Genomic DNA, 25916 nt, shown 5'->3' on the forward strand with positions numbered 1-25916 from the left:
ACACACACACAAAAAAAAGCTGTTTCAAAAAAAAAAAAAAAAAATGCATCTTAGACTGATTTTTCTGGCTGCCTTCATTCACTTACTAGATACCACTCATGCTTTGAGGTGCTGGCAATATAGCCACAAACAAGACAGGCAAGATCCCAAGCTTACAAATTTTTATAAACACTTGAATGAATGAACAAGAAAATATTAGGTACTGATAAATATTATCTCAAAAAACCAAACTCACTGCCATTGAGTCAATTCTGACTCATAGCAGCCCCCCCCCATTGGGTATCCAAGGTGGTAAATCTTTATGGGAGTAGATTTCCATGGAGCAGCTAGAGTGTGAACTGCCAATCTTCTGGTTAGCAATCAAATGTCTTAGGCATTGCACCACCAGAGCGCCTTGATAAATATTATAGAACAGAAATAAGAGCAATTAAGGAGTGAAGGTATCAGATAGATGGAGCCCAATAAATCTTGGCTGAAAGCAGAGAATACCAGAAAGATGTACCTGTGCTTATTGACTATGAAAGGCATTCAACCATGTGGATTATTAAAAAATTATAAATAAAATTGCAAAGAGCGGGAATTCCAGAATTCCAGAACACTGGAATTGTGTTCATGAAGAACCTGTACATAGATCAAAAGGCAGTTGTTGGAATAGAAGAAAGGGATACTGCATGGTTTAAAATAAGGAAAGGTATGTATCAGGATTGTATCTTTTCACCATGCTTATTCAATCAGTATGCTGAGCAAAGAATCCTAGAAGATGGACTGTAAGGAGAAGAACACAGAAACAGGTAGAAGATGCAATAACAGTCTGTGATATGCAGATGACAAAACCTTGCTTATGAAAGAGAAGAAGTCTTGAAGTGCTCACTGATGAAGATCAAAGACTACAGCCTTCAGAAAGGATTACACCTCAACACAAAGAGAACAAAAAGTCCTCACAAGTTGGCCAATGAGCAAAATCATGATACATGGAGAAAAGATTAACGTTGTCAAAGATTTCATTTTACTTGGATCCCCAATCAGTGCCCATGGAAGCAACAGCCAAGAAATCAAGTGACATATTGCATCGGGCAAATCTGCTGCAAAGACCTCTTTAAAGTGTCACAGAGCAAAGATGTCATTGTGAAGACGAAGGTGTGCCTGACCCAAGCCTAGGTATTTTCATTTGCCTTATAGGCATGCGAAAGCCGGACCATGAATAAGGTAGGCTGAAGAAGAATGACTGCATTTGAATTATGGTCTTGGTGAAGAATATTGAATGTACCAGGGACTGCCAGAAGAATGAACAAATTCTGTCTTGGAAGAAGTACAGTCAGAATGCCGCTTAGAAGTGAGGATGCTGAGAGTCTGTCTCATTGCTTCAGACACCATGTTATCAGGAAGGACCACTCCCTGGAGAAGGAATCGTGCTCGGTAAAGTACAGCGTCAGCGAAAAACTGGAAGGCTTTCAATGAGATGGACTGACACAGTGGCTGCAACGATGGGCTCAAACGGCAAGGATTGTGAGGACGGCCCAGGACTGGGCCATGTTTCGTTCTGCTGTCCACGGGGTTGCTACGAGTTGGAAGTGACTCAACGGCACCTAACAACAAGAAGGAGTGAACAGGAGAGAAGTGGATGGAGACCATAGATACAGAACTCTCTGTCCGTAGCAGTTGAGACCAGATGTGAGAAATAACTAGAGCAGGCATTAAAGAAGAAAAGAGACAATCTGATTTGTGCTGCATCAAGAGGGTTGGGGGTGTGTTTCTGGGAGTATTTAATACTAGTGGGCAGAGGTGACACCATCCTTTAAGTTTTTCAAATCGTTTCTCAATTTGATACCATAAATCTTCACTTTGCTCAGCCTGGGCCTCCTGGGAAACTCTTTGACGAATAAGGAATGCACGCTAAAGGATGTCTGTGGGTGAGTGGTGATGATATAACTCAGTGGAGGAAAAAGAGGAGCTGAGCTGTGAGCTTAAGTTTCAGAAGCCTGGGATGCAACTGTCCGAATACCTGACGCAGAATATTGGAGGGGATCAGTGTAGAGAAACCAAGCAAAAGGCAGTCACCAAACCCAGCAGAGTGGGTGAAGTGACCTGGTAGGAGAAGACAGCCCAGGAAGCATTGAGGGTGGTGTAGGAAAATGAGCCACAAAAAGAAAAAAGAAAAAAAAAAAGAGAGAGAGAGAGAGAGAAAGGAAACTGTGGCAAGAACAGTTCACTTGGTGGAGTAAAAAGAGGACCAACATCCATTCCACGAATGTCTCTACTAGGAAAGGATCATGACCATTGCTGAATCCTTCTCAGTGGGGTGGTGGGGGCAGAAACCAAATTCGGGTGGTTGGGGTGTGTAAAAAAAGAGGAAGTGGAGACAGGAAAGACTGCTTCCAGGAAGTAGTTTGGTGTTAAATTGATGGAGATGTATAGGGTAGGTTAAGGAGGCAGGTAACGTTTTAATAGTGAAGACAGATGGGTAGGAGACAACTTCAGGTGGGCAGGAGCAATCGAAAAGGATAGAAAAAGAGGGAAGCTTTCCCTAGAATGTCTGAAGCCTTTGTTACCTCTGGTACTGAAAATACAGTTAAATAGTCAGAAATTTACATGCACAGCCCTTCAACTGAACAAGGCAGTTAATTATATCTCTCTGTGGCATCTGCTAATTCTTATCCATGGGGCTAAAAAGCATGTGACTGTTGTTTAGGGTGCTGTCAACAGCCTCTGGGTCATCTGCCTGTTATACCTTTCCCTGTACCCTTGTACCCTCCCACCCTGTTCTCCAGACATAATCCTACACCAAAAAAGGCTCACCCCTTCCTTCCTCTGACTGCTTCTCATCCCACCCTCTAACATTATAGCTAACCAGCCCACACCTTAGATCTCTCTGTAACTTCCCTATGACTTTTTTGTTGTCGAGGTCACTCTATGAGATTTCTTGTTTGCCTTTCCTCAGCCAATGAGCCTCTAGGGGACAGGGCCGGGGGCTTCCTGTTTAACCAATCCTCTCAGCTCAAGGCCTGGCACAGGTAAATTGGTTAAAAGGCTGAGTGAGGGTAGTCACTGATTTTTTAATCCTTCACAGTCTTTCCTTGTGATTGAGTTGTTTTCTCCTCTTTTCTCTTTTTCTGTCCACTGTGTCCAATGCTCTGAGATACAATCCTCAGCTCCTCCAAAAGCGCCCCAGGAGTGGGCTGAGCCCAGTGGCTTGGGGATGGAGAGCGGGGAAGCCCGACCCGGCGGCCTCTGGGAGCGGCCGGCAGAGGGCGCGCCAGCACCGGGAGAGGTGGCGGCTCCAGGACTCAAGAAGAGCCTTTGAGGCCGAACTGCGCTTGGGCGCACGTGTAATGCCCCCAGGCGCCCTTTCTTGGCTAAAAATACGTGCTGCCCAGCGACACCACCCTGGGGTCGGGAGGAGCCTCATTAATTCTGGGAAGGAAGGAGTCCTGGCCTGGACATCCAGGTTTCTGAGAGACTTGGGACAAACCTCTTACCAGGCCTGTCTTATCTGTGGAATGTTTAAGCGCTTACGTTGCGCCAGGCACTGGTCCAGGCATCAGGCACAATTGCAATATTGCAAGGTTCTTATTTGCTGTAGACTTTACTGTCTAGTGTGTGTTTGTTGGGACGGTGTGCGGAATAAGTAAGCAAACAAACAGGATAAATTCGTATTTTCAAAAGTGCCACGAGAAAAACAAAAGGATAAAGTGACGGTGAGTGGGAAGTGATCATAAGAGGTCACTTGAAGGAGAGCCACCCTGAGAGACTTGGACACATCCCAGGCAGAGAAAACTGCACGTGTTAAGGCCTGAGTCCGGATACCTTGGCCAGTTAGAGAAATGAAAGAAAGCGCAGGGGGACGGAGGCAGGGAGCTAGTGGGGGAAGCTCCGCCTTCTGCAGACCGTAGCGCCCAGCACTTGAAAGTGAGGGCCCTGAAACTAATTGATGGTAGTGGAAATCAGAGCAGTGGCTGTGTGGGAGGAGGCTGGGATGGCCAGGAAAGGGCTCTAGAGAACTGCCGAGGGCGATGAAAAATTCTTTGATTAGGGTTATCAAAACTCAGAGAATCGTGCACTGAAGATCTGTGCGTTTTATGTAAATTTACCTCAGAAACAAAATAATAAAAGTGAGGGCCTCGGATGGTGACAGCAACTGTTAGAAAAATCAATTTTGTCTTCTCTTTTCCGCCTGTCCCGTAGGCGGACACCGCAGCCCCGGGGGCTGGGGGAGGCGTCTTCTTGGGAGAGGCTACCAAGAGTGGGAGTGGACTGGGAAAAAGCAAATGTCCACAGCAAGCGGGGTAAGGTTTGCTTCTTGAGTGGAGGTCTAGTCTAGACTAGTGATGTTGCTCCCACCCCCAACCCGGTAGTCAGGGGCAACCTTGGAGCCACGCCCCTGGCCCCGCCCTTCGCGCAGAGGCCAGGTGGCGGTTGGGGCGCGACGAGCCCGTTTGATTTCCCGCGGCCGGTGGAAAGGGGCGGGGGGGGAGGGGAAAGGGGCCGTCGGCCAATGGGTTGGGCGACGATTGGTCACGTGGCATCCCAGGGGCGGGGCCCAGGTGTACTTACGGGGCGGCGGGCGGGGGACTCGGCCTCGGTGCGAAGTCCAGGAGGCGGGGCCGGCGTGCGGGGTCGGGGGGCTGCTCGTCCAGGATTGGCCTGTGGCGTGGAGGCGGGGTCTGCGCGCGCTGAGGCAGCGGGCTGCGATTGGCCTCGGCTCTAGGCCCGCTGCCGGCTTGCGGGCGAGGCTCGGGGCGCGAGGACCGAGTGGGGCGCCGGGTTCGCGAGCCAGGGGGAGGGGCCGGGGCAGTGGCGGAGGCGGTGGAGGAGGAGGAGGTGGTGGCGGCGGGGGCCGGTACTGAACCCGGCGGGATGAGCGAGGCGGAGGCGGCAGCGGTGGCGACAGCGACCCCCGCGGCGACAGTGCCCGCGACGGCGGCAGGGGTGGTAGCGGTGGTGGTGCCGGTGCCCGCTGGGGAGCTTCAGAAAGCAGGCGGCGGGGCGGGCGGTGGCGGGGGCGGAGCTGCCTCGGGCCTCGCTGCTGGGACCCCTTCGGCGTCTGGCACCCGCACTCCTGGCAACCCGGCGACAGCGGCCTCGGGGACCGCGGCGCCCCCTACCCGGAGTCAGGCGGACAAGCCGGTGCTGGGTGAGGGAGGGCGCGCGCCAGGGCGGCTCTAAGGGGTCGAGTGTGTTGGGGGAGGGGCAACGTGGAGCCTGACGGGTCCGGAGGCCGGCCTGGCCCGGAGACCAGAAGGCTAGCTGAGTTGGGGGCAGCAGGCCAAAGAAAGTAGGTTCCCTTGGTGGGAAAACCTGCTGTGGCTTCATGAGCGGTTAGGTAAGGCTGGCAGGTCCAGCTAGGGCCTTGAGGTGGAGGTAAAGTGTCCGGGGCTGGCCACGCCCCCGGGGCGGGAAACTTGGTCCAGTTGACTTCTCTTAGTACTGGGTAAATCGGTGACCCCAGAAAGCAGGTGAACTGGGTGCCTTGCATTGGGAGGGCTAGAAAAGCCCTTGGTTATGACCCGTTGCCCCTTCTTGGACCAGGTGAGTATGCAGTTTTAGGTGAAGGGCCTGGATTTGTATAAAGCTAGGAGGAACATGCTTTAAGAGTTAGTTGGGTTTTAAAAGCCTGAGCCCTGCTATGTGGGCACTTCCATTTTGAAGCCACTGGGTGAAACGTGGATGGCTTGAAGTTCAGTGTAGCAGTAATAGGGAGGTAGATTTGGAATGTCTCAAAACTGAGTCCAACTGCATATCTTCCCCTCGTCTTACTGTCCCCACTGCATCTCTTGCCTGGCAGCAATCCAAGTCCTGGGCACTGTCAAATGGTTCAACGTCCGGAATGGTTACGGATTCATCAACAGGTATCCGAGGAACCCAAGAGGGGGTGGAATGGGTGCCTTTCGAACTGGCCTGTGGGACTGGCCATCTTCCCAACCTCGGCTCTATCCCAGCTAAGGCACATGGTTGCCTTCCGCAACGCCCAGCTGGCGTTGATTGAAAGTCTTTAACCGCAGCACAGATGTGTGCTTAGCGGCAAGATGAAACTTCCTTCACATCTTCAAGGGCAGCAGAGGGTTAATGACCCAGGAACTTGGCAAACCAGATTATGACCCTCCCAACTTCTGTCTCACCCTCTGGAATTGCCTCCTTATTTTTAGTTGGCTATGCCTTCGGGGCAAAATGTACAGGCGCTCTCTGTGCCTCAGGGCTCTGGGCTGGAATCCTCACTGATTTCCTGTTCAGAGCTGCACACATAGCACTCTCACAACTCATCACCCTTAAAAAGCTGCTGGCTTATTTGAATCCCCAACCTGTTTGAGGATGGGTCTGCCCAGCTGGAACCGGTGCCTTCCTTCAGCTTGCCAGCCCCACCACCTCCCAACACCCAAAGAAGCTGTGGTGGTGGTGGTTTCTGAGCGGTGCCACGCCTTCCCCAGTGGGCTCTTCCCCAGCCTGGGCACCCCGCCCAGCCCAGCCCCCCTGGGAGGCCCTGGTTTCCTCTTAGCAGGCTAACCTTTGTGCAAACTCAAGTGCTTTAAAGCCAGAACATTTGTTCTTGGGAGGGGTCCCCCCCCCCCCCGATTCTGGAAACTGAGAACTCCTGATTGGTTCTAAGGGAAAAACCATCACAGCCCTCCTTTCATTGGGGTGCTAGGATAAACTGGGGTCATAGGCAAGGCAGTGATAGAGAATGGATAAAAAAAGTTTTCTTTCTCACTCTTGGTCCCTTGAGTGTTGAAAGGGGGGCCTGGCCCTGGGGTTCATCCTAGGCTGAGTGTGAGAATAAGGTTTTGTGGCTGTTTGGAGCAAGTTCCTGGCACCTTGGCTCCTTTTCAGACTCGTTCTGAACCTCTAGCTCCTGTCCCTACTTTCTCCCTCCTTGAGTGTAGAAGGAAGAAGACAGTGGAATTTTCCAACCATAATGGGGGGTGGGGGAGGAGGGGCTGTTTGAGATAGTTATACCCAGTGCTACCAGGTTCTAAGGTGCCCCTGGGGTAGAGGGTGGAACACTTGGCAGGTGAACAGCTGTCCCAGCTCCTCCAAGGTGACTTTGCCTTCCCCCTCCCACTTTCCTCAGGAAGACCAGGTTTTTCACTGATGCTTTAAGTGTACCTCTCTCTATACTAGTCCTGGAGGCCTTACTAGCTAGCTATTGCCCCTCACTCCCTGGGCCCTGCCTACCCACAAGTAGTGGTGGAATGCTGGAGAGAATGGACCCACTGGTTAGAAATGGGCAGCTAGCAAGGCTTCAGTTGAGGTGAGCAATTTTTCAGTCACCCCCTTAATGACCCATCCTGTTCTGCAGGAATGACACCAAGGAAGATGTCTTTGTTCACCAGGTAAGAGCTAGGCTGGCTTTCTGAGGGGAGGAACTGGCCCTGTCTTTGAAGGCTTTTGCCATAATCCTTAGCAGCTCAATCAGATCAGGTTTCCCCAACTGATACATCACGGCAGCATGCCCTCCAAGAAATAGTTGCCCTCTCGCATCTGTCTCAGGTGCCTGTGTTAACCTCCATTAGCCCCACTTGGGTTACTGAAAGTCTCCAAGAACTGTAGGAGTTGCCCTCTGGGCATGGCATGCTCACTCCCTCCTGGGCTCTGTTAACACTATGGGGATGAATCCTGGGTGATTTTCCCAGGGAAAGGACACAGGCTAAGAATACAAGGGTGCAGTGGTTCTCAAAGTGTGGTCCCTGCACCTGCAGCACTCTTAAGGCCCCACCTCAGACCTACTGCATCAAACTTGGGGTGGGGCCCAGCGATCTGCTTTAACAAGTCTCCAGGTGATTTTGATGACGCCACAGTTTGAGAACCATTGCTTTGGTGGAAATCGCTCTCAGTGGGAGTGAGGTAAGAAGCACAATATGTTTTACCCACTTTGCAACTTAAGGCTGTCTGCTTTTTGCTTGGCTTCTGAGTTCGTATTTCTTGCTTCCCTGTTTGAAATCCCTGAGGGATAAAGGGAAGGAGGGAGTATGTTCTGAAGACAGTGGTAACTGCATAGTCATTCCCGAGACTCCTAGTTCATGGCTTTTCCTCTACTAGACTTTGACCACCTCCTTCGTTCTCCTCCCTGTAGACCCAACCCTTAAGTCAAATGTTGAAGCGTGTTGGGTGGTGGTCCCAGCAGGGCCTCCCGTCTTCCTGCCCTCACCTTTCTCATGGCCTTTTCTCCAACCAGACAGCTATTAAAAGAAACAACCCCAGGAAGTTTCTGCGCAGCGTTGGAGATGGAGAGACTGTGGAATTTGATGTCGTGGAAGGAGAGAAGGTTTGGGGGCTGCTGTGGGTATGGCGTCTGCTGGCTTGTGGAAGAGTGGCCTGGAAGTCAGCCAGGCTTTGGCTCTCCGAGGACAGCTCTTCCTCTGGCTTCTAGTGTTTTAGCCCAGGCTGTGGGAATGGGAGGAGTCCCTGGATAGCACAAGTGGCCAAGCACTTAGCTCCTAACCAAAAGGTTGGCTATTCAAACCCCCCACACACAGGCAGCTTGGAAGAAAGGTCTAGCGATCTGCTTCTGAAGGGCCGCAGACACTGAAAACCCTGTGGAGCAGTTCTACTCTGCACGCATGGCATCTCCATGAGTTGGAATCGACTCAGTGGCAGCTGTATTTTTGGTTTGATGAGAATGGGATTGTATTCTTACCTAGTCTTCCTTAATACTAGGGCTGCTTTAAGGGGTGTCCTAAAGAATGTATCCCTGTCATTATTCAGTAACCTCTGGGTTTCTCCTTAGTAATTCACCAAGCATTTTCATTTGTATTCTCTGCACAGGCCCTTTTCCCCAGGTGTGTATCTCAGAGCCCATAAGTATGAGAAGATGGATAATGGCTCACAGGTTGCTAGCTATGTTGCTGCCAGACCTCTCTCTGTGCAACCCTCTCCACCCCACAGACTTAAACAAGAGGGTTGAGCAGCAGCTGTTTGAAAAGGACACATTGCAAAGGTTGCCCCTTCCTAGAAGGATGCAGACATATTCCATTGCCCCTGGGAGAAGGCAGAGAGAGGTAGGAGTTGGAGGAGCTAAGGGAAGGGTGCAGAGTTTAGCTGGAGGAAGGTGAAGACTGGTATCCAAAGCAAGTTTGGGAATGTTGTACATTTGGAGTTGGAACAAGTTCTGACCAGTCCTTCTCTACTTCTTTCCCAGGGTGCAGAAGCTGCTAATGTCACTGGGCCTGGAGGGGTACCAGTGAAGGGTAGCCGCTATGCCCCCAATCGCCGTAGGTTCCGCCGATTCATCCCTCGGCCTCGCCCAGCTGCTCCACCACCCACGGTGGCAGAGGCCCCCTCGGGTGGAACAGAACCAGGCAGTGAAGGAGAGCGGGCTGAAGACTCCGGGCAGCGGCCCAGACGGCGGCGCCCACCACCTTTCTTCTACCGACGGCGATTTGTCCGAGGCCCTCGGCACCCCAACCAGCAGCAGCCTATAGAGGTAAGGGGAGGCTGGGAATAGGGAAGCCAGTTACCATATTCTGGAAAAGAAGCAGGAGTTGGTGAGGATAGAGACCACGGGGTCCCCAAAGGAAGTGGAACTGAGGGTTAGGAAGAGCTGTGATACCTGGGTCCTGAGCAGCTGGCATTCCCACAGTTCACTCAGACTTTGTATGTCACTAGAACAAGGATCGTGAGGCTGGCACAGGACCAGACAGTGTTTTGTTCTATTGTATGTGGGGTTGCTGTGAGTCAGAGCCAACTTGACAGCACCTAACAACAACAGTAGGAGCTCTGGTAGCATAGTGGCTAAAGCACTTGACTGCTAACCAGAAGGCTGGCGGTTCAAATCCACCAGCCACTCCTCAGAAGGAAGGTTGGGCAATCCTACTTCTGTAGTGATACTGCCTTGGAAACCCAAGGAGGGGTCGCTATGAGTCGGGGCCGACTCGACGGCACATAACAACAACAACAACAACAACAGTAAGGATACTGATAGAACCCTGGTGGCACGGTAGTTAAGCATTCAGCTACTAAAGTAGTTAAACATTCAGCTACTAACTGAAAGGTCAGCAGTGCAAACCTACCAGCTGGCAGTCTGCTTCCATAAAGATGTACAATCGAAGAAACCCCACGGGGCAGTTGTAGTATGCCCTAGAGGGTTACTTTGAATCAACAACAGTGGCTTTGCTGTTTTTTGATTTTGGTAGGGCACTGAAGGCGTAGAACCCAAAGAGACAGCCCCACTGGAGGGGGACCAACAGCAGGGAGATGAGCGGATCCCCCCACCCAGATTCCGGCCTAGGTACCGAAGGTAAGACCCCCTCTCTGGGCGCCGACTTCTCCTTTACCATTCTGTGTTAGTGTCGGGGCCAGCAGGGGAACAGGAGGATGGGAAAGGGAAGAATGCAGCTCTAGGAAAAGCCTGAAGGCAGTGGCGAGGGCTGGCTAGCCAAGAGAATGCGGTTTAGGTGCCCAAGGGAAAGCAGGTATTCCTAGGGTTGGAAGCCTGGCTCTGGGAGGGCTAGACCAGCTCTACTAGGGGTGTCCTGGGGAGGGAAGAGGCATCCGGACTTGGCTCCCTGTTCTCTTCAGGGCCCTTGCTCCTCTCCTTAGGCCTTTCCGCCCCAGGCCACCCCAACAGCCTACCACAGAAGGTGGGGATGGTGAGACCAAGCCCAGCCAAGGCCCCACTGATGGTTCCCGGCCTGAACCCCAGCGGCCACGAAACCGCCCTTATTTCCAGCGGCGGCGACAGCAACCCCCTGGCCGGCAGTCCATGGCCCCAGAGGTGAGAACCTTGGGATGTCTGATAAAGGAGGTGGGATGAACGAATAGGCTGGCCAACTTCCCCCTTTCCCTTCTTCCTCTATCCCCTTTCTTCTGCCCTACGCTGGTCCTGTCCACACCCACCCACTTCAGTGCAGGCTAACATCAAAGGGCCGATGCTGCTGGGTCCACTCCTGGCAGCTGTCCCCACCCTGTTGCCCCTGCAGACTCCCCCCCTCATCTTTGCATAGGGCAACAGCATCAGCTTGCAGAGGTGAATTAGGGTAGCTGGCTGGGGAGGAATGGGAAGGGCTGTGGGACTGGGAGAAGGGGTGGGGGAAGCTTGAAGTTAGGGTTCTAAAGAAGAAACAGGTCTCAGCTGGCCATCTCTGCTCTCTCTAGACCTCAGCCCCCATCAACAGTGGGGACCCCACCACCACCATACTGGAGTGATTCCAACTGTAAGGACACCCAGAGCTACCACCTGGTGAGTACAACTCCAGGGGTGCACCCCAGGTAGGTGGCCAGGAAACCAAGGACTGGGTTGGGATAAGTTGATTATTCGTGACTTGTTTGTTTTTCTTTCTCTCTCAGGTTTCTGCCAGTTTTTCCAACTAACTTGTACCCTTCCCAGCATCCCCTTCCCCCTTCTCCATAATTCATGACATCAAAACACCAGCTTTTCCCCTTTTCCTTGAGACTCAGGAGGGCCAGAGCAACAGCCTTGTGCTCTTTTTCTTTTCTCTCCCCAACCAAGGGTTGAAGGAAAGGATCCATCCTTATCATTCAGAGGCACCAACTCCCTCCCCTAAATCAGGCTGAGAAGGAACCAGCCAGCTCTTACCTCCTCCTGGTTGTTTTTCTTTCCCACCCCAGTTTATTTTTTGTTTCCCCTCACCCCCCACCTCTGAAGCCATTTTATGAACTGTCATGTGCCACCTGAGCCTCCAGTAAAAACAAAAACAGGCTTTCCTGTTGTCTTGGTCTCTGCCTTTTTTCTCTTCAGAGAATCAATGCTAATTTGTGGTTGGAAAGGGATGCTGGGCAGCGGGCAGAGCCTGGTCTTGAACCTTTGCTCTAAGTCTCTAGCTGTGCAGCTATGGACAATGCACCAATCCCAATCCCTGTGCGATTCACTTTCCCCATCTGTAGACTTGGGATAACACCTTACCTTGTAGGGTGAGGGTTTGTACAGTGCCAAGAGCGGGGCCTGGCATTTGCAGCTACCATTTATTCAGCATTCACTATTATTAATAAAAGCAGTGAATAGAAATGTAAGTGGGGGAATGAGTGACAGCACCCAGAACATACTTAGGCCTTGAGCTAAGACAGGACCAGGAGGGAGGAAAGAGGTTGAGGGCAGGTATGTTATGGTCCCTGTCTCAGCCCACCCATGACTTTGCACAACAGGATAATGGTCTTCATACAGTGACTTTATATATATACATATATATACATACACACAGATAAGAGAGCTAGATATATACATTTAGTGCAATAGACCATTTGGTTTCTTCTCCCTACCCCTTCAAGCATAAAAAAAAAATCCTAAGGCTTTTCCCAGCTGAATGTTTTAGGCAGTTTTTCAAACCCCCTCTCCTCCTCAGTTGGTCAAAGGCCAGTGGGTACAGTACCCTTCAGGATGGGAGAGGAGGAACAAGCTCAGCCCTCATTGGCAGCTTTGGTAAGCAACTGAGCAGGCCTAGAGCCCTGAGTCTAAGGCAGGAGACTGTTGTTCCTTCCTCTTGCCACACACCGGCACGCATTCTCATGTTCCCTCTCTCCTAGAAGGCTGGCTGAAAAGCTGAGCCTGCAGTGAGAGGGGAGGTCAGACCTCGAGGAGGGTGCCCGGGGGGGGGGGGGGTGCTGAGATTGAAAATCCCATGACCCCAGAGCCTAATTGTCCAGAATTCAGAGAAAGTGCCAGATTGTGAGAGGAGCTGGGCTTGTGGTGGCAGGAAACTTGACTTCCCTCATCCTGCCCCTGCCCCTACTGAAAAAGTCAGCCCTAGAGCCTCCCCTCCTCCTCCAGTCCTCCTCTCTAGCCAGGAGGAAAGTATTCTGGAGCTGAGGCCGGGCCGGGTGGGGAGGAAGGCGGCGAGAGAGGAATGGCCCACCCTGATGGCCACAGCCTAACCACAACACATAAATAATCCAAGAGGCACACGAGGGGTATAAGGGGGTGCTTAGACCACCCTTCCCTCCAGCTTCCCAAGCCCACCAGGCTGAATGGGTTTTCTCCACCCTGGAAGTACTGGGGAAGAGAGGGTTAAAGTGCTGCAGAGGAAAGGAAGGGCTCTCTCGGGAAGGGGGACAAGGCTGGTTCTCCCCTCTGCCTCGCCCCTCAGTCGTTCTCATCTGGCCCTAAGTACTCCAGTTCTGTGCTGGGTTTCACCTCCTGATCTAAAAGAGAGGGAGTCCGGTGGAAGGCAGCTGAGATCTGCTCAAACGTCCGGCCTCGGGTCTCAGGCACTTTTAAGAAGGTGAAGATGAAGAAGCCAAGCAGGAGGGCCGCAAATAGAAGGAAGACGTAGGGACCCATAGCCTCCTGAGACAGGTGGAGAAAGAAGTTGCCAGAGTAGGATGAGGAGGGAAGGGGTGGTCTTAAGCCAGGAACTAAAGACCTTCCTAGGGACCTGGGGGTACTGTAGAAAGCAGGTGGCTCCTGGGTGGAGTAGTGGGAATCACCAGGGATGAGGATGTTTTTCGTTGTCTTCACCATCCTGCATCACTGCACTCAGTAGATTCCCAGCCGTTTGTAGTATTAATATAAGCAAGTTTATCATTTATTCCTGGTTTAAATAAATTATGCCCTCAGTTTGTTTTGAAGGTACCTCTATTGCTATTTGACCTAGTAATGATTCTGGTGGAACAGGAGGTCTTCAGGGCCCAGGGAATCCACCAAAGTGAGCCATAAGTATGTGGGCTGGGGAGGCCCTGACTGGCAAGCAAGTGAGCTAGCTGTGAGTGCCACCTCTGGCCTGGGGTGTAGGAGGCTGGGAAGGGAAACCTACCGCAACATACTGGAAACACATGCCAATGATGAAGTTGCAGGACCAGTTGGAGAAAGTAGCCACGGCCATGGCTGCTGGACGGGGTCCCTGGCTGAAGAGTTCTGCCACGATGAACCAGGGGATGGGGCCAGGGCCAATCTCAAAGAAGGCCACGAAGCCAAAGATGGCCATGATGGAGACATAGCTCATGGCTGGAACCCGCTCCTGGGGGTGAGGAGTACAGGTCAGGACTGCCCATGTCTCCTTTTACCTTCAGTCTAGAGCAGGACTAAAATCTGCCCCTCTCAGCAGCTTGTGGGGGCCTGCTGCCCTTAGAACAGGCCCTTGAGCATTTCTGAGCACTGGTGTCCTCCTGGCTACCCCAAGCAGATTCAGGGTACAGGGAACGTATGGCTTCTTAACTTTTACGGTGCTCGATTCCCCCTTGGCTCTAAAACCAAGTCCTTAGGAATTACTGATCCAGAGGCTCCATAGTCCCACCAGCTCTCAAGCCAAGCCCCCATGATCCGGGCACACTGGCTGGCCCAAGGACTGAAGGCATTGTTGCTGAGCAGTGGCCCCGGTGGGCCACAGAGCCTCTTGGGACAGCTCCCCTGGGTTAGGCTGCTGCCCTGTCCCTCCCCCAGGCCTTACCAGCAGAAGCAGAGCCACGGTCATCAAGATGGCACAGCCACACATTCCTGCCAGACCCAGAAGGTGGAGTGTCCGACGTCCAGCCCGCTCCACCAAGAATACCTGGAGGGAGAATCGGGGCTTGGCAGGGGTGCCTGAAGGGTACAGGAAGTTGGGGGAACTGGGCAGGTCAGGGGTAATCAAGAGCAAGACTGCCAGAACACCCAGGGGTGTGGAGCCGGGAGGGGGACTACTTTAGAGGGGTACATTACCGAAACCAAGGTGAAGACTGTGTTGACCACACCAGCTCCTATGGTGGCATAGGCTGGCTGCTTTACTCCCGCCGTCTCGAAGATGCTGGTTGAGTAATAGAAAACCTAGGGGTTGGGGGAGAAGAACAGGAGGATGGCAAGGATGTCCTCTCCTCTCCTCGAGCCACACTGATCCTGACCTTTAAGAACAGGCACTCGTTCCCTTCTCCCTTTCTCTTGGGGGACCCTTGCCCGTCCTGGAGGCCATGCCGTACATACAGCATTGATGCCTGAGAGCTGCTGGCTCAGCTGCAGCACAACTGCAATGATGAGCGGCTGCCGGTGCGTGTAGCTGCCCAGGAGCTGGAGCAGGGACAGTGGTCGCTCACGCTCCAGCTTCCGCTTCTCCTCCTTCAGCTCTGACAATGCTCCAGACACATCGGCCCAGCCGGTCAGGCGCTTCAGACCTAGGGATGGGAGGCTCAGCCTGAGAGGGCAGGGCAAGGGGTCTGGGAGGAGGGTGGTACAAGCAGGATGGAGTGGAGCCTGGGCTGGAATACAGGGTGAATCCTCACTCTTTCGGGCAGGTCCCTCTAAGTTCCGGATGATGTAGAGGTAGCGTGGGCTCTCTGGGCAGAAGGGCAGCAGAATCAGCTGCAGGAGGGCAGGCAGCACTGTGAGGCCCAGAAGCAATGGCCAGAGGGTTGCAGTGCCCAGTGTGGACTCCAAGCCCAGCACCTGTGGGCAAAGGAAGTGGAGAGGGCAGGTCACTCACTGAGCTTTCCTGCCTGATTCTTAAGTCCCTCTGTTCTCCAAGGGCCCACCCCAGCCCTCTGCCTAGCCCCCTACGAGGCCAGCCCAATCACCTGGGCAATCAGAATGCCAATGACGATAGCCAGTTGGTTGAGTGTGCCCAAAGCACCCCGCAGGTGAGTGGGGGCAATCTCCCCCACGTACATCGGCACCAGCCCTGATGTCAACCCTGGGTGGAAGGAAGAAGAAAGGACTAAGGGCAGCTGCCCACTCCCACCCTGGAGTGCAGGAGTGGGGAAGGAGAGCTGGGCAGTGGGCAGGGTGGTGGTGCCTGTGGGTACCTGAGTAGGCACCAATGAGGAACCTTCCAAGAATGAGCATCTCATAGGAGGCAGCGGCATTGGCCAGACCCATGAGGGTGCCCCCCAGCACTGCCAGGGCATTGTTGACCAGCATGGCCCTCTTCCTGGCAGGAGACAGAGTGGGATCATCAGAGTTAAGATCTCCACGCTGTGGCTTCTTCCCGTCCCCCACCCCTGCTCTCCAGCCCCGTACCTTCCCAGCCACTGGGAGACGATGCCAATGAGGAAGGAGGAGATCATGCCGCCCACAGAAAAGATAGCCACGGAGAGAGCCCAGAGGGTGGTGAGGGTGCCTGGTGGGATGGAGCTGGGCCCTTTGGGCCCCTGCCTCCCCAGCCATGTCTCATTGTAGCTCTGTTCAATCACCTGGGGGGACAGCATAGGAGTGAGTCCCTGCAGCCCTTTACCTCTCTGCTCACCCCTAGTATCCCCTGCCCTTGTTTGGGCACCTCACCCTGCCAACTGTAGCCCCTCACCTTCTGTGGGGCATTGATGACCCCAATGTTGTAGCCAAACTGCAGGGAGCCAAGCACAGCAGAGAACACAGCTAGGACCAGTGTCCCTGTCACTCGCTGCGGGGGGGATTCCCCATCCTGAGCAGGCAGAAGCAGAGGGGACAGGTCACTTGGAATTATGGTCTCTTTCTTTCCCCCGAGGGACCCAGGCTCAGCTGGAGTCTTAGGATGCTGGGTTCCATCCAACATGTTGGGTAAGAGAAACTGGGCCATATTAGGAATCATGTGAAGATCTCAATGTAAACAGGAGCACACAGATCGGACAGCAAATGGGGCTTGAACAAAAAACTGGATGTTTGAGTCCAGAAGGCAGAGAAACATTTGGGAACCTAGGTCTCAATACTCCTCTGTGACCTTGGGACAGGCTTGGCCTTAAGAAACCTGAGTTAAGATTTGTGTGACCTTGGGCAAATCATTTTCCCATTCTGAACATAGGTTTCCTTGCTTACCAGTGAAAATGTGAAAATCAAGTGACAACAGTATCTCTGACAGTGCTGGCTTTATAAACTGACAAGTGCATTATCATCCTTAGCCACCGTCCTCTTCCTCCTCTCTGGGGGCCCTCTCATCTTGCTTCAGGAGGCCCTTAACAGGCCCAAGAAGGGCAACTCCAAAAAGGACGTCTGGGTCATTCCTCCTTGCCTATGGCCTGTGGCCTGTGGCCCTGGGGGTGGCCTCCTCTGTCTCCGCCCAGGGTTCCCTTCCCCCTCTAAGCTGGTAAGAGAAGGGGTGGGGGGACGTGCCAGCCCCAGAGAGCCATGCCCAGGGGAGGGGGGCAGGAAGGTGGTGTGAGGGGCGGTGGCCGTGGTGGCCGGCTCTCTGGCGGCACAGACTGTCTCCAGGCGGAAATCTGAGCTGGGGGAGGGCGGGTGACACTCCCCTCGGCCCCTCCACCAACCGTGCGGCCGAGGGAAAGTTCAGCACCCTGGAGGACAGCCAGGAGTGGGGGTGGGGGACCATGGGGAGCCTCCAGTCTTCGAAAAAGTGCCCTCGAGCTGGGACAGATGGGCAACTCCTGGAGGGCGAGGCCTGCCTGAGCTTCTTTCCCACGCAAGATCGATGGCAGGAGTTCACTGATCCCGGAGCAAAGCTCTGCGTACTAGGGAAGGGGCTACCTACGTACTCCCAGAATCCGGTTGCGCCCCCAGAACGTCCCCCAGACCAACTCTGCCTCTTGACTGGAATCCCACAGTCACGGGTTGTCCAGCCTGGGTATAAATAGCCAGCCTTCCACCTCCACCCCTTGCACCCACGCAGAGATCTCCCCCCGAGTTGACCCCGACAGTGACCCCAGACCGAGAAAAGAGGGACCCATGCCCCTGTCCTGCCCCGCGCACTGAACCCTACCTCGGAGCCGATCTGTTGGAAGCCCGACGGCATCCTGTCTCAGGAGTTGGCGGTGCAGGGGCGACAGGAGACTAGAGCCAGGCGGCGGGGGTCTGCGGCCCCGGCCTGGCAGGCACAGGAGGGCGCGGGGCCACGGGATTCAGCGATGCGCGGAGGGCGAGCCTGACGGGACCCAGAGCGGGAACTCAGGAGGCAGAGAGCAGCGGGGCTCCCGGGGATCTGGCGGTGCGAGCCTGGGGAAAAGACCCGAGGAGCCCCTGCAGCCACACCGCTGCTCCCCCCGCCCCCCGCGGGCACGCCCTTCACAACACCCATTGGCCAGAAGCCCGCACTCCCTCAGAAAGCCACGCCCCCTCCCCCAGCAGGGGTCTGAGAGTCTGGCAGAGGCAGCTGGTCGCTGTGGCCACACCCTCCGCACGTCCATTAGTGGAAGCCTAGGCAGCGTGGCCTGCCAGACAAGACCCTAGGGTTGCAGCCCGCCTCCAGCTGGGAAGTTTTGAAAAAGTGTTCTTGAAATACAGAAGGCACGCCCCCGCCGCAGACAATTGGCTAAAGGTGATGAGGCCACGCCTATCACGTGTTGAGCCCCGCCCACCGTCAGGTGTTCCTAGCTGCAGAAAAGCGAAAAGCTGGCAGTAGGGATCGTCGGGTCCCAGACGAGGGAAGGGGCCAGGTGTACTTGCCCGCGAGCGAACTCGGGCGGCACGAGACAGAGCACGCGGGCAGGCCGTGGGGTGGTTGAGGAGCAATGGCCTCAAGTAACCCAGGTCGGCTATTTTTAGCTCCCACGTTGAGAGCCGCAAATGTCAGGTCCCGGGTGTCCCGGCCTGTCCCGGGCTGGGGGCGGGGGGGGGGCAAGGAGATGGAGCCTTAAAGGGCCCGCGACACGCTTCCCACGCAAGGGTGGCCTTGGTAGCCAAGACATTCTGTTCTTGGCCGTTCTGCTTGCGGGCTCGGTGGTCCCGTCCTTTCCTGCATTCCTTGTCCTGCACTGCTTGTCCGGCCCTTCCCCACACCCATTCCCCTTGTAGCTCCTAGAGGTGGGCCAGGGGACAGGTGGTCAGGCCGATCACGCCACCAGCCCTAAGGTCCCTGAGCCGCCACGCGCGTGTTGGCCGCGTGGTCGACTTGGAGATGCTCTCCAGAGGCCGCTCTGGCTTGGATCTCCAGCTAAATGCTGCCCAGCGGAGAGGGCGCGACCTAGGGTCTGCATGTCCGAAGACAGAAGCGGGACACTGGGTGCCCAGAGCTCGCGGATCGCAACACCTGCTGCGAAGCGCGGGGCCGTAGTGCCACCTGGAGGGAGAGCGAGGCCCCGCAGCGGAGCGGGCCGAGCGCTCCCTCGCCGTTTCGCTTTTGTAAGGCTTCCGTGACATCCAGCCCACGTGTCTATCAGAGCTCCAGATCTGAATGTCCAGGTACCTCTTGGATGGGACACCGCATGATCAACAAACATGTCCAAACTTGCTCCTTCTCCTAATTTCCTCGTCCCAGTGAATGGCCCCGTTAGCCACGCAGTCACTCCTATGGAAATCCTGGAAGTCATCCACTTAAGTTAGTTACCAACATCAGCGTCTTTAGCTCCTAAGTGCTTACATTCATCTGGTTTTCTCCATCTGCATGACTGCTGAGTCATTCCTGATCCTGAATTGTAACCTGTTACTTCCCTGATAAACCCCATAATTGTGAGTATTGTCTGTTGAGTTCTGCAACAAATTAAAATGAACAATTTAGTTCAGGTACTATCACCCTGATTGATCTTCCCATCAAGAAGAACAGAAATCTGACCTCATCATGCCCCTGGCTCAAATCTCACTGATGGTTTCCTCCTCTGTCAAGTTCAAATCGCTTTTCAGAGTGAGCAAAATCTCCTGCCCTTCTCTCTCTCTCTCTCTCTCTCTCTCTCTCTCCCTCCCTCCCTCCCTCCCTCTCTCTGTCTCTCTCTTTCTGATGCCTCACCTCTCCTGCCTCATCTTCTATCCTTTCCCCTCCACTTGTACCCAGAACACACAGTGCTGCTTCACCCCTTGGTGCCTTTGCCAAACTTGTTCCACAGTCTGGAATGCCAGAGAAATTCTATGCACCCTTCAAAAAAGCTCTCCCTGTCTGATGCCTACCTTGGCTTTCCTGCAGAAAGCGATGTGTCCCCATAGGTATTATATTACCATCCTTTCTTCTCCTCTCTACACTTCATCTTCAAGGTCTTGTTTACCTCTGAATCCCCAGCACCCAGCCTAGGGGTGAAATAAGGAGCTCTGGTGGGGCAGTGCCAAAGGCACTTGACTGCTAAACAGGGGTCAACTCAGCAGTTCAAACCCACCAACTGCTCCATGGGAAGATAGGGCAATCTACTTTCATAAAGATTTTCCACCTTGGAAATCCAATGTGGGTGGCTATGAGTTGGACTCGATGGCAGTGAGCCTTTTTTTTTTTTTTTTTTTTAGTTTTTGCTTATGGCCAGGAGTGCACATTTGGTAGCAATCAAAAGAGAGGGGAAGCATTTGCTGTTCGGTTTTGCCAAACTGTCTAAGGGAGTGTAAAGGAAGAACTATGGTATCAGCCCTGGGGAGAACCATCTATTCATGACCGGAAAGGAGAGAAATGATTGATGGAAGCCAAGAGGGGCCAATCAGGGAGGTAAAAAGAGAAACAAGGATGCTGGAAACTTGGAAGCCAAGGCAGGTAGATGGCTTCAAGATGAAGTAGCTGGCTTATACCATCAAAGACAAGGAGACCCAAGAGGCTGGAGAGAGAAAATACTACAAAGGGAGGAAGGGAGAGAGAGGGAAAAGGAGCTGAGAGAGGCTGAGAGGAAAAAAAACAGAACCACATAGGCTGGGGCTGAAGAAAAGCCAGTGTGGTAGGTGGAGAGCAGGGCACCGTGGGGTCTGGTCCCCGCCACCCAGGGCAAGGTAGATTCCTGCTGTGGCTCAGTGCTTTGTTTCACGGACCTTTCTAGGGGTTTAAACCCCAGGGCAAGTGGAGTGAAGGAGAGCGAGTCAGGGCTAGATACAAGAGGTGGAGTGGTTTAAAGTGTGTGGAGAAAGAGATGAGGAAGTAGCAGAGGAGACTAAAGACGAATACGGAGGGAGATGAGAGGGAGAAATAACAATGGCAGGGAAGACGGGGAAAGAAATTGAGAGAGAGAGGACTGACACAAGTAAGAGCTTTTCACTGGAGTGTGTGTGAGTCTTGTAGAGTAATCATTGGCCCATTTAATCTCAGAACCACCTGTAGCTTCCTAAACTCTGCCCACCCCCCCACACACAGACACACACACACCAACTGACAGTGAGTTGATTCTGTATGGAAGAGTAGAACTGAGTTCCATAGAATTTTGTTTTTTTAACTTTTTGTTGTAGTTTGGGTGAAAGTTTACAGAGCAAATTTGTTTTCCATTCAACAATTTATACATATTTTGTTCCATGACATTGGTTGCAATCCCCTCAATGTAACAGCTCTCTTCCTACTTCCTTTCTGGGTTCGCTGCTTCCATTTGTCCTTCTTTCCTGCCCCTTCCTGCCTTCAGAGCTTTGGTTTTGGGCAAATGCTGCCTTTTTGGCCTCGTATTATTGATTGTACTGAGTTCATTCCTCCCTGGTGTTATTGTTCATTTTATGAGCCTGTCTGTTCTTTGGCAGAAAGTTGATCCCCCAAGCTATGCTCAGTTCCAGAGGTGAGGAGTGTCTGTGGGCGAAAGGCTGAAGGGTTCTCCACAGCATTTTCAATGGCTGTTGTTTCAAAAATAGATTGTCAGGCTTTTCTTCCAAGGTGCCTCTCGGTAGACTTGCACCTCCAAACTTTTGGTTAGCAGCTGAGCTTGTTAACAGTTTGCTGTACCCCAGAACTCCTGTCCCTTATCAAGGGGAGCTGAACTTGGCGTGCTTTAAGATTTCCAAGCTCTTGTGTCTGCTGGCTTCTGGCTGAGTTCGGCCCACGGTAAGTAAGAGATTGGATGGCAGGAGACAGGCAAGATATGCTACCCTCCCCATCTCTCTTCCTCCCTGCTCTATAGGCCTGTGCACTGGGATGGATCACTTTTATATGGCCTTTCTAGCCATGGTCTTGTAACTGCCATCAAAAGATTGGGTGGGACTATGCAAATAAGGTGCTTGTGGCCAACCAAGAGGATTAAAGAGCTTGCGAATAATACAAATAAGGTGCATGGCACCCTTGTAGTAGTTGTTGTTATTAGGTGGCATCTAGTCAGCTCTGACTCGTAGAGACCCTATGTGCAACAGAACGAAACACTGCCTGCTCCCGCTCCAGCCTCCTAATCCTTGCTATATCCATCTCATTGAAGGCCTTCCCCTTTTTTGCTGACCCTCCACTTTACCAAGTATGATGTCCTTCTCCAGGGCATGGTCCCTTCTGACAACATGACCAAAGAAGGTGAGATGAAGTCTGGCCATTCTTGCTTCCAAGGAGTATTCCAGCTGCACTTCTTCCAGGACAGATTTGTTTGTTCTTCTGGCAGTCCGTGGTACTTTCAGTATTCTTCACCAACAGCACAACTCAAGAGCATCAACTCTTCTTTGGTCTTCCTTATTCGTTGTCCAACTCTCACATGCATATGAGGCGTTTGAAAATACCATGGCTTGGGTTGGGTGCACCTTAGTCTTTTTTTTTTTTTTTTAGTCTTCAAAGAGACATCTTGCTCTTTAGCGCTTCAAAGAAGTCTTTCACAGCAGATTTGCCCAGTGCAATACGTCATCTGATTTCTTGACTACTGCTTCCATTGGTGTTGATTGTTGAAACATGTAACATGAAATCTTTGACAACTTCAATCTTTTCTCCATTTATCATGATGCTGCTTATTGGTCCAGTTGTGAGGATTTTTTTTTTCTTTATGTTGAGGTGTAATCCATCCTGCAGACGTAGTCTTTCATCTTCATCAGTAAGTGCTTCAAGTCATCTTCACTTTCAGCAAGCAATGTGTTGTCTGCATATCACAGATGGTTAATGAGCCTTCCCCCAATCCTGATGCCATGCTCTTCTTCATATGGTGCCGCTTCTCGGATTATTTGCTCAGCATACAGATTGAATAAATATGATGAAAAGATACAACGCTGATGCACTCCCTTCCTGATTATAACTTATGCAGTGTCCCCTTGTTCTGTTTAAACAATAGTCTCCTGGTCTATATACAGGTTCTTCATGAGCACAATTAAGTGTTCTGGAATTCCCATTCTTCTCACCCATAACTTGTTATGATCCACACAATCAAATGTTTTTGCATAGTCAATAAAACACAAGTAGACATCTTTCTGGTATTCTTTGCTTTCAGCCAAGATCCATCTGACACCAGCAATGATATCCCTTGTTCCACATCCTCTTCTGAATCTGGCTTGTACTTCTGGAAGTTCCCTGTCAATATAATGCTGCAACCATTTTTTAATTATCTTCAGCAAGATTTTACTTGAGTGTGATATTAAGTGTGATATTAATGATATTGTTCAATAATTTCCACATTCTGTGGGATTATCTTTCTTTGAAATGGGTACAAATATGGATCTCTTCCAGTCAGTTGGCCAGGTAGCTGTCTTCCAAATTTCTTGGCATAGACGAGTGAGTGCCTCCAGCAGGGCATCCATTTGTTGAAACATCTCAATGGGTATTCCATCAAATCCCAGAGCCTTTTTTTTTTTTTTCTTTTTTTGCCAATTCCTTCAGTGCAGCTTTGACTTCATCCTTCAAAACCATTGGTTCTTGATCATATGCCACCTCCTGAAAAGGATGAACATTGACCAATTTTTTGGTACAGTGACTTTGTGTAGTCCTTCCATCTTCTTTTGATGTTTCCTGCATCATTCAATATATTGCCCATAGAATCTTTCAATATTTCAATTCAAGGCTCAAATTTTTTCTTTAGTTCTTTCAGATTGAGAAATGCCAAACATATTCTTCCCTTTTGGTTTTCTAACTCCAGGTCTTTGAACATTTGATTATAATAATTGACTTTGCCTTTTTGCTCTGCTCTTTGAAATCTTCAGTTCAGCTCTTTTGTTTCATCATGTCTTCCATTCTTTTTAACTATTCTCCATTCAAGAGCAAATTTCAGAGTCTCTTCTGTCATCCATTTTGGTCTTTTCTTCTTTTCCTGTCTTTTTAATGACCTTTTGATTTCTTCGTGTATGATATATTTGATGTCATCTCATAATTCCTCTGGTTTTCAGTCACTGATATTCAATGCATCAAATCTATTCTTCTGATGGTCTCTGAATTCAGATGGGATCTAATCAAAGTCATATTTTGGCTCTCATGGACTTGTTTTAATTGTTTTCATTTTCAACTTGAACTTGCATATGGGCAGTTGATGGTCCCTTCCACAGTCAGCTCCCAGCCTTGTTTTGGCTGAAAATATTGAGCTTCTCCATCTCCTCTTGCCACACATGTAGTCGATCTGATTCCTGTGTATTCCATCTTGCAAAGTCCATGTATATAGCCACCATTATGTTACATTATGAAAAAAAAGTATTTGCAAGGAATAAGGCATTGGTCTTGCAAAATTCTCTCATGTGATCTCCAGTGTCATTTCTATCACCAAGGCCATATTTTCCAACTACTAGTCATCCTTCCTTGTTTCCAACTTTTGCATTCCAATCACCAGTAATAATCATCACATGTCGATTGCATGTTTGGTCCATTTTAGACTGCAGAAGTTGGTAAAAATCTTCAATTTCCTTGTCTTTGGCTTTGGTGGTTGGTGTGTAAGTTTGTATAGCACTAGTATTGACTGGTCTTCCTTGTAGATGTATGTATGTTATCCTATCACTGACAGCATTATGCTTCAGGATAGATCTTGAAACATTCTTTGTGATGATGAATGCCATGCCATTCCTCGTCCATTTCTCATTCTCAGCATAGTAGATCATATGACTGTCTGATTAAAAATGATCAGAACCAGTCCATTTCAGCTCACTGACGCCTAGGATATTGATCTGCATGCCTTCTATTTAATTTTGGACAACTTCCATTTCCTAGATTCATATTTTGTACATTCCATGTTCTGATTATTAATGGCTGTTTGCAGCTATCTCTTCCCATTTTGAGTGATGCCACATCAGCAAATGGAGGTCCCAAAGCTTTACTCCATCCATGTCATTAAAGTCAACTCTACTTTGAGGAGGCAGCTCTTCCCCAGTCGTATTTTGAGTGCCTTCTGACCTGAGGGGCTCATCTTCCAGCACTGTATCAGAAGATGTTTCAGGGCTATTCATGAAGTTTTCCTGTAATATATCAGACAGTGTTTCACTGATATTCACAAAGTTTTCCCTGGCCAATTATTTGAGAAGTAAGTGGCCCCTTCCTTCTTCCAAGTCTGTCTTAGCCTGGAAGCTCCACTGAAACCTGTTCATTATGGGTGACCTTGCTGGTATTTGAAATACTAATGGCATAGCCTCCAGCTTCACAGCAACACACAAGCCACTACAGTATGACAAACTGACAGATGAGTGGTGGTTGTAATTGTGGGACCATACAAATAAGGTGTGTGGAACACTAGCAAGGGGATTGGTCAATTTTGCCAAGCCACTAGGCTTAAAATGAGTCATCCCAGAGGGAGAAAAGAGGGGACCTTACTACCACCAAGAAGAAGAGATGGAATCCCTGGGCTGAGAACCTCCTAGACCCAGAGACAAACAGAACTGTAACACTGGAGACGTGCAAGATGGGGCCAAGTGGCAGCAGAGAAGTGGTGGCAGCAGAACCCAAAGATTAGTGTGAGATGGCACAGTGGACTTTCAAGCTTACGGAGCAAGGCAGTTACAATGATTGTACTGAGCCACAGAGGGAGAGAGCTGAGCACCTCTGAGTGGAAGCTTAACTGTTGGAGTAGAGTACCCCTGGGCACCTACTGACAGAGCTAAAGAGCTTTGCAACACTTGCCTGAGCAGGGCAGAGGTTGGGCCAAGGGGCCGAGGGCCTGCCTGAAGGCTTTCTTGATCAAAAAATTGTATCCTGGGTCATTCCTGATCTGAACTGTACGTAACCTGTTACTTTCTTAATAAACCCCATAATTGTGACTAATGTCCATGAGTTCAGTGTGGCCACTGCAACAAATTAGAACTAAACCCAGCAGTGAAGGAGAGAATGGCAGGGGAGGTACACTGGTGTCAGCCTCACAGCAATCAGCCTTGAACTACAAATCTTGATTCTTCTTCCCCCTGTGAAGTTAAAGGAAGTCAGATGCCCTTGCTCTGCTGTTTTTATACCCTGATTTACTTTCAGCTTCCGAAGAGAGACCTTGACTCCTGAAATCCAGCAATACTGTCTCTTCTTGCTTTGTCCCTTCATTATATTGTGTTTATATATTTGGGTCTCACGTGCAGAGGACTGAACTAATGACACAGATTTTGGCACAGTCTTTATCTATGAAAA

General features: G+C 51.2%; 2 protein-coding genes across 2 annotated transcripts; one reads left to right on the forward strand and one right to left on the reverse strand.

The window, feature by feature from the left end:
• Positions 1 to 4854: 4854 nt before the first annotated feature.
• YBX2 (Y-box binding protein 2) lies at positions 4855 to 11136 on the forward strand. The gene is made up of 8 exons (XM_007952289.2): positions 4855 to 5131; positions 5783 to 5846; positions 7292 to 7325; positions 8168 to 8257; positions 9131 to 9415; positions 10125 to 10228; positions 10531 to 10705; positions 11086 to 11136. The coding sequence occupies exons 1-8, from the start codon at positions 4855 to 4857 to the stop codon at positions 11134 to 11136; spliced, it is 1080 nt and encodes a 359-aa protein (XP_007950480.1).
• Positions 11137 to 13027: 1891 nt separating this feature from the next.
• SLC2A4 (solute carrier family 2 member 4) lies at positions 13028 to 17570 on the reverse strand. The gene is made up of 11 exons (XM_007952290.2): positions 17538 to 17570; positions 16152 to 16268; positions 15869 to 16041; positions 15655 to 15779; positions 15427 to 15542; positions 15136 to 15298; positions 14840 to 15027; positions 14582 to 14686; positions 14331 to 14432; positions 13698 to 13901; positions 13028 to 13231 (listed from the first exon to the last, which is right to left on the reverse strand). Exons 1-11 carry the CDS (start codon positions 17568 to 17570, stop codon positions 13028 to 13030), a joined length of 1530 nt encoding a protein of 509 aa, XP_007950481.1.
• Between the last annotated feature and the right edge of the window lie 8346 nt (positions 17571 to 25916).

This window comes from Orycteropus afer, unplaced genomic scaffold, assembly GCF_000298275.1.
Source record: "Orycteropus afer afer isolate SDZICR_OR568_19922 unplaced genomic scaffold, OryAfe1.0 scaffold00330, whole genome shotgun sequence".
Taxonomy (NCBI): domain Eukaryota; kingdom Metazoa; phylum Chordata; class Mammalia; order Tubulidentata; family Orycteropodidae; genus Orycteropus; species Orycteropus afer.

What these genes read in the sequence shown, in the direction of transcription:
- YBX2 (XM_007952289.2), top strand. Translation starts at nt 4,855, where the DNA reads ATGAGCGAGGCGGAGGCGGCAGCGGTGGCGACAGCGACCCCCGCGGCG. An exon ending in AAGATGTCTTTGTTCACCAG is followed by an intron (nt 7,326 to 8,167) that starts GTAAGAGCTAGG and finishes TTCTCCAACCAG; the next exon opens with ACAGCTATTAAAAGAAACAA. An exon ending in TTCCGGCCTAGGTACCGAAG is followed by an intron (nt 10,229 to 10,530) that starts GTAAGACCCCCT and finishes TCCTCTCCTTAG; the next exon opens with GCCTTTCCGCCCCAGGCCAC.
- SLC2A4 (XM_007952290.2), bottom strand. Translation starts at nt 17,570, where the DNA reads ATGCCGTCGGGCTTCCAACAGATCGGCTCCGAG. An exon ending in GTCTCCCAGTGGCTGGGAAG is followed by an intron (nt 15,780 to 15,868) that starts GTACGGGGCTGG and finishes GTCTCCTGCCAG; the next exon opens with GAAGAGGGCCATGCTGGTCA. An exon ending in CAGTCTTCACCTTGGTTTCG is followed by an intron (nt 14,433 to 14,581) that starts GTAATGTACCCC and finishes TTCTCCCTCCAG; the next exon opens with GTATTCTTGGTGGAGCGGGC.